This window comes from Mytilus californianus, unplaced genomic scaffold (genome assembly GCF_021869535.1).
Source record: "Mytilus californianus isolate M0D057914Y unplaced genomic scaffold, xbMytCali1.0.p SCAF_5, whole genome shotgun sequence".
Taxonomy (NCBI): Eukaryota; Metazoa; Mollusca; class Bivalvia; order Mytilida; family Mytilidae; genus Mytilus; species Mytilus californianus.
The window spans coordinates 970,307-978,095 of NW_026262701.1; the positions used below are offsets into that span (position 1 = coordinate 970,307).

Below are 7,789 nucleotides of genomic sequence, written 5' to 3' on the forward strand. Positions count from 1 at the left end.
TGTAGATAATAAGGACATACTAGGTAGATGTGCATATCGACAGGAAATTATGATTCAATTTTTTTTCTAGGAGTTACGCCCCTTTGAACTTATTTACTTTAATGTACTACTGCAACAGTTTGTCATCTCAACTCCTCTGAAACCACACAACAAAATTTCATGAAACTTTGTAGATAATAAGGCCATACTACGTAGATGTGCATATCGACAGGAAATTACGATTCAATTTTTTTTCTAGGAGTTACGCCCCTTTGAACTTATTTGCCCAATATACTACTGCAACCTTTTGTCATCGCAACTCCTCACAAACCACACAATAGAATTTCACGATACCTTTTCAGATAATAAGGACATACTACGTAGATGTGCATATTGACAGGAAATTACGATTCAATTTTTTTTCTAGGAGTTACGCCCCTTTGAACTTATTTGCTTCAATATACCTCTGCAACAGTTTGTCATCGCAACTCCTCTGAACCCACACAACAGAATTTCATGAAACTTTGTAGATAATAAGGACATACTATGTAGTTGTGCATATCGACAGGAAATTATGAGTCAATTTTTTTTTCTTATACAAATTTTTTTCTTACAGTTATTTTATTTCTCCAGTGACAATGTGGGGATGTGGGGTATGTGAGCGCGCTCACTAAGGTTCTTTAATTGCAATATTCAAAGAGTAGCAGGCTCCTGACTTGGGACGGGCACAAAGAATGAGGCGGGGTTAAACATGTTGGTGAGCGCTCAAACCTCCCCTAACCTGGGACAGTGGTGTAACAGTACAACATAAGAACAAACTATACAAATCAGTTGAAAATAGCTCAACTCATCAGATGGATACAAATAGAAATACATCTAACAAAAACACAAAGTAGAAGTGGACGGGTACTTATACATCCCAAAAACAAAAAGGCACTAAGTTCTAGTTTTTGAAACAATATTATGTCCACTTCTATTTGTATCCATCTCATTGGCAATCATACCACATCTCCTTATTTTTATATTGTGTGTTTACCCAAAGGCTCTTCATTAGTATACAATCCCTTGCAATGACATCAATAAAAAAGTTGAAGGATACCATTATTTCTAATTTTATATATACATGTATCAGTTTTTTGTCTCGCCTTGACGAAGTCAAAAAGCAAGACATAGGCATGCTGTTACCGGCGTCGGCGGCGGCGTCAACAATGTATTAGTTTGTGATTAGGTCTAGTTCATGGTGAACCACTAGTGGTAGGTCAATGATATTTGGTATGCAGTTGTATAAGCATTGGCACATCTCATTACCCTGGAGATTATTTGGCCCCGCCCCCTCAGTCAAGGTCTATTAACTTTGAAACTTTGCTTAGTTTACATGTATTAGTTTGTAATTTGGTCAGTTTATAGGGAACCACTAGTGGTAGGTCAATGATATTTGGTATGCAGTTGTATAAGCATTGGAATATCTCATTTCCATGGAGATTATTTGGCCCCGCCCCCTCATTCATGGTCTATTGACTTTGAAACTTTTGCTTAGTTTACATGTATAAGTTTGTGATTAGGTCAGTTTAAGATGAATCACTAATGTTAAGTCAATGATATTCGGTATGCAAATGTATTGGCATTTGCAAGTTTCATTTCCATGGAGATTATATAACCCCACCCCCTAATTATGGTTCATTGACTTTGAAACTTACACATAGTTTACAAGTTTATGTTTGTGTTTGGGTTTGTTTAAAGCTAAGGGAAAGACATATGAAAAGTCAATGGTATTTGGTTTGCAGTTGTTTTAGCATTGGCACATCTCATTTCCATGGAGATTGTTTAGCCCTGTACCTTCAGTCATGGTTCATTGACTTTGAATATTTGCATAACTTACATGTTAAAGTATTGCTATTTTAATTTCAACATTTGCATTATCAAAATTACAAATAGGAGAGATATATCTCTGTGTTAACAGTTTAGGTTAATTGTCTTATTGTCTCTGACATCTGGACTAAATGGAATTAAAAGGAATCAAATTTACTGCTGCAATGTACTGAAAATATTTAAGTTATTGAGAACAGACCACACATGTTATTGGTGTGTCTTGTTTGTATGGAGGACAGTATAGTGAACCACATTGTGCTAGGGTTGTGTAAAACAAGTAGCCATCTTGATTTGTCATTCCACCTGGCAGATAGTCTGGACTGTTGTCCATACAGACATACATAGAAGCCGCAGGATGATCTGGTCGACCTCCAGCAAGAAAACCATGATATTCCATTCTCCATCCAGGATAACAAGTATTTCTCCCAGGTATCATGATACTGGCTGTGGTTTGTTTGGCTCTGCACACACTGCATGGTACATTTTTGTTATGTTCATCCTTGAAATGCCCTTCATACTCAGCTCCATAAATGTTGGCATAATCCGTGTCATTGGTTCTTTGTAAGGTTCCAATGTTTGGATCCTGTGGTAGACATACAGGGTTTGCAGCAGACCCACGGTGATTATACCAGGCTCCAGCAGCATAACCTTTTAATAAATTAATTTTCTGAAAACTTTGACAAAATGAGATGCTGAATAATGTGTCTAAAACTTTGTAGTACAATGTATTTGTCTTTGAATAAAAGTCTTTAATAATCATAATTGTCCATCAAATAAACATTCATTATTCAAATTTGCTGTGAAGAATATGTCAGTCTGTCCTATGTCATTTTGACCTATACCCCATTTTGATTGTTCATTGACCTTTTAAAAAAAATCAGATATTGCAGTAAGTGATATATTTTATTGCGTTATTTCTTTCATTTTTATGAGTTTAATTAGATATTTTGGGACCATTATTTGTTTATTTATTTTCTACCATTATCTTGTTAGTTTTACACATTAAACAGAGGTAAATTTTATTCAAAAATAAAGCATGCGCTTGTTCAATGGGTGTGTCCTTATGTTGACACGAAATCAAGGAAAGCTGGTACCCTGACCCTTTTCAAATTCATGATAGATGGCAGTGATACAGGAGACCAGGTAAAGGCTATGTGATGAACTGTTTATGATTTGTGGTATTGTGAGTAACAGGAGGCCATCATTCAGAATGTAACTGACATATCTTACCTGTGTAAACTATTTCTGTGTTATTATGACTACATTGTTTTCGTCCCCACCTGACATATGTAGAACCAAAATCTACAATTAAAAAATAAAAATGTTAGCTTCATTGTTGCAAGGACGTATATTAGATGTTAGTTATACGTCCTTGATTGTTGCAATCATTTATATACGACCGCAAAATTTTTGCGTTAAAATTAAACATTGTTTGATTTCAACAAAAATTGAATTCTTGGGGTTCTTTGATATCTACTGAATCCAACTTTGTATTTAGATTTTGGATTCTGGTCCCCGTTATCACATTGGTCCACATTGAGGTCCAAAGGGTCCAAAATTAAACTTTGATTGATTTTCATCAAAAATTGAATTCTTGGGGTCCGATGATATGCTGAATCTAACTATATAATAAGATTTTAAATATTGGACCATAATAGGTAAATGTCAAATTTCAATTTTTTTAAGTTCTTATACAACATTCATTCTGTGTCAGAAACCTATGGTATGTCAAATATTTAATCATTACCCAAATTCAGGGCTATATTGGACAATCAATAGAAATTGTTTGAAGATTCATAGTTGAAAACAGATATAGCATCAGCAAATTCTAATTTCTAAAATAAAGTTTGAAATCTACTGTTCATTTTTAGAAGTTTTGAAAGATACTGTTTAATTCCAAATTTATTTTCAGAATGCTATATATATATATTTTTATGAAGGGAACCCCTCTAATAACTGATATTGTCCATTAATAAATAAATTAAATTCTTGGTGTACTTGGAAATGCTGAATCTAACCGTGTATTTAGATTTTGGATATTGGACCATAATAGGCAAAAGTCGAATTTCAATTTGTTTAGTTCTTTGACCACATCCATTCTGCGTCAGAAAGCAATAATGTGTCAAATATTTAATCACAATCCAAATTCAGAGCTGTATCAAGATTGAATGTAGTGTCCATACTTTCCCCAAATATTCAGGGTTCTTCCTCTGCGGTCGTATCAAGCTGCACACAGCAAAGCATTTTATCTATAATACAACAGGAGGCAACTATTTCAATAGTTTCACTAAAAACATCCTTGAATACAACATTGTCGATTAATATTTTGAAAAGAGTACCCTAAAGTTCTGTTGATTTTATGATGACATTTTTTTGTCCATACTTGCTAAGATTAACCAGGACAACGGAGACCAAAGGAATGCATTTAGTCTTGGCGGAGACATACTATAATGCAACTCTGTTTGATTCTCACCAGGGAAGATGTACTCGGCATATACAGACAATGCTATGCAAGATATATACAGTATTTTTTTAAATTTCAACATCAAACTTTGTATGTATACTAGTATATCTTGTCCACTTTGGTTTTTTGCTGCTCTTTTGCTTGGACATTTTGGTGGTTGGTGATGTTACTTGCAGTATTCAACATGCATTCATTGATACATTTTCAACATGCTCAGTTCCCAAAAATTTTGAAAAACAAAGGTATCAAACACCAAAATAATCTATGGTAATCGTTTCCTAAGGAAGTTGAAACTTCGATTTAATAAAACTTTAACTTTGTCAAAATGTACATAGCAAATGTCAAAACACCCAACTAACAAAATGGTTTTCCATTAATCTGTCAAAATGTACACAGCAAATGCCAAAACACCCAACTAACAAAATTGTTTTCCATTAATCTGTAAAAATGTACATAGCAAATGCCAAAACACCCAACTAACAAAAAGTACATAGCAAATGCCAAAACAGCCAACTAACAAAATGTACATAGCAAATGTCAACACACTCAACTAACAAAATGTACATAGTAAATGTCAACACACCCAGCTAACAAAATGTACATAGCAAATGTCAAAACACCCAACTAACAAAATGTACATGGCAAATGTCAACACACCCAACTAACAAAATTTACATAGCAAATGCCAAAACACGCAACTAACAAAATTGTTTTCCATTAATCTGTTAAAATGTACATAGCAAATGCCAAAACACCTAACTAACAAAATTGTTTTCCATTAATCTGTTAAAATTCCAAATATCATTAGCACACTTTCAACCGTTTTTTACGATTTTCAAGCAAATAGCCACCACTAGCTATAAAACTTACTTTGAGCAGACTGTAACAGCTGTACAGATGTCGTTAATGTTTGTATTTGTTGAGATGTTGTAGTCGTTATTGCTTCAAGACGACCAGACAAGTCTTGAATCTTTTTTTCAAGCCGATTAACAACATCTCCATCATTCAGAAGCAAACGTTTATCCTGCGGAGTACACTCTGAATTAAAAAGAACTCCCAGGTAAAAAAGATAAATCCAAAGATGAAACATCGTATATAAACAATTTTCATAAAAATTGATAAGAGAAGATAAGAAATAGTTGAACTCTTTATTTATAGATATGCCACAAAATGTGTACCCAATTTAAGTTATCTTGTTTTGTTCCACATTACCATGTATGTAATCATTGTAACCAGGGTTCTCCGTGCATATAACCATTGTAACCCTGATTCCCCACATGCATGTAATCACTGTAACCAGGGTTCCCCACATGCATGTAATCATTGTAATCAGGATTCTCATATACATACTGTATTCTTTATTGCATACAATCATTGTAACCAGATTTGTCTAACCCTGATTCCCCATGCATGTAACCATTGTAACCAGTATATTCCATGCATGTAACGATTGTAACCCTGATTCCTCATGCATGTAACCATTGTAACCCCATTTCCCCATGCATGTAACCCCTGTAACCAGTATATACCATGCATGTAACCATAGTAACCAGGATTCTATATTGCATGTTACCATTGTAACCAGGATTCCCTATTGTGTGTAACCATAGTAACCCGTATATGCTATGCATATAACCATAGAAGCCAGGATTCTCTATTGCATGTTAACATTATGCCCCAAAAAAGATCCATCGTCAGTCAGTATTTGGCGAATGATATCGTTTAGAAATAACAGTCGATATTCTTTAGTGATACTGATGGAGAGATTTGACTAACATTTTACCCCCGCTCGACAGGATAGGAATCCTCATGTTTGTCCGTCCGTCACACTTTTCGTTTCCAGATAGAGAATCCTTTTTCAAATTGACTGACATCTGGGTATAATGTTTTAGACCACTAAAGACCGGTTAAGTTTGACTTTCGTCGTTTTCACTTTAACTATTCCACAGCGACATGGCAATAGATAGTTGGAAAAATCAAAGGTGTTTTGGTTTCTGGATAATAAGGATAGAACCCCGTTTAAAAATTGAATGAAAATTTTAATGGAATATATTTTACCACAAAACCAAGATGAGTTTGACTTTCCGAGCGTCCTTTTTACTTTTACCATTCTCTAGATATGGTTCATGGTTGTTGGAAAAAATCAAATTTGTGTGGTTTTCAAATAACAAATGGAGGACCACTTTAGATTGATAGCAAATGAAAATAAATGGAATGTTTTGGACCACAAAACACCTGTTAGACGGGTTCAATTTTTGTCGTTCTCACTTTTGCTATTACCGAGTTATGATTCTTGTTTTTATGAAAAATTCATCATGTTGTGGTTTCTGGAGGATAAACGACTTTTTGTAAATGATTAAAATTTTAATGGAAAGGTTTGGACCACTAAACAGAAGCATTTAAAAAAAAAACATTTTCAAACATTTAAAAAGAGTTATACCCCTCTAATATGAATTTACCTTTATTCCTAAATTGGAATAAATACTTGCGATCACTTGCGGTTTGTTTTGCTTGTTTGTATGAACATCACCATTCAGGTGAGCACCTCACTCGAATTGAAATAAATAAGAAACAACATTCATGTACATAAAGGTCTGTTTCTATAATCATCTTTGCACTCCATTTTGTTTTTGGTTATATTTTATAGAATTGCACTGAATGGCACCAAAGACTATTCGAGGGTATACAGAAATTTTTATACATATACACTGCCTTTGAGCTATGGCAAAACATATAACAACATCTTATAACATTTCACAGTATGTTGCTACAGAAACAAAATCATGATCTCTCAGTTGCTGCGGGCGGGGGAATCTGATCCCTAGATCACCTTACTAGTTTTAGAATCTGTATCACTCTTAAAACATTTTTGATTATGAAATTATAACTCAAATTGGTCTGATCGCTTACTTTAATGAAAAATACAAAGCCTCGTGGGTCAGTGGTCCCTTGATTGATCCTACACCATAAGAGACGCTAGTCCACCAACTAAGATGACTGCCATATATATCTTTAATTAAAAAGCTTGAATGCAGATTTATGAATATATTTTGTTCCGTTGCACCATTTTGAAAAAAAACCTTTCCTTATATAACTCACCTTTTTCGTCTTTCATTGCATATTTAACACTGAAGCTAACTTCACAACTATGTCTTGACAAGTATGTAAAGCATTGGATACAATCTATAGGCTAAAAATAAAACTGATACTACAAACAAAAGAACTGGGATAAAAGTCTAGGAGATATCAATTATCTATTTATTTCTATCTTTCCATAGAAGATTGTCAAGGCACAAAACAACGACATTTTTTTTTCTGTTAACAAATAAGTACATTTTGGAAAAAAATCTTGGTGAATACAACTGACCACACCAACCACTAACGACCCACTCCTTCATGATACTAAACGTACCAACAAGTACAACACATGGTCCAAAAAGCTTCGCTAGGTACAGGCACAAAAAGTACACACAAAGC

The 7,789-nt window shown here is 34.2% G+C and overlaps 1 protein-coding gene across 1 annotated transcript; it reads right to left on the reverse strand.

Annotated features, from left to right (window-relative positions):
• Window positions 1-1,955: 1,955 nt before the first annotated feature.
• LOC127701778 (short-chain collagen C4-like) lies at window positions 1,956-7,427 on the reverse strand. Its single transcript, XM_052205745.1, has 4 exons — window positions 7,412-7,427; window positions 5,183-5,350; window positions 3,079-3,150; window positions 1,956-2,496 (listed from the first exon to the last, which is right to left on the reverse strand). Exons 1-4 carry the CDS (start codon window positions 7,425-7,427, stop codon window positions 2,033-2,035), a joined length of 720 nt encoding a protein of 239 aa, XP_052061705.1. The 3' UTR covers window positions 1,956-2,032.
• Between the last annotated feature and the right edge of the window lie 362 nt (window positions 7,428-7,789).

Coding starts and splice junctions, on each gene's coding strand:
- LOC127701778 (XM_052205745.1), bottom strand. Junction 3,151..5,182: donor GCTGTTACAGTCTGCTCAAA/GTAAGTTTTATA, acceptor TTTTAATTGTAG/ATTTTGGTTCTACATATGTC. Junction 2,497..3,078: donor CACAGAAATAGTTTACACAG/GTAAGATATGTC, acceptor ATTTATTAAAAG/GTTATGCTGCTGGAGCCTGG.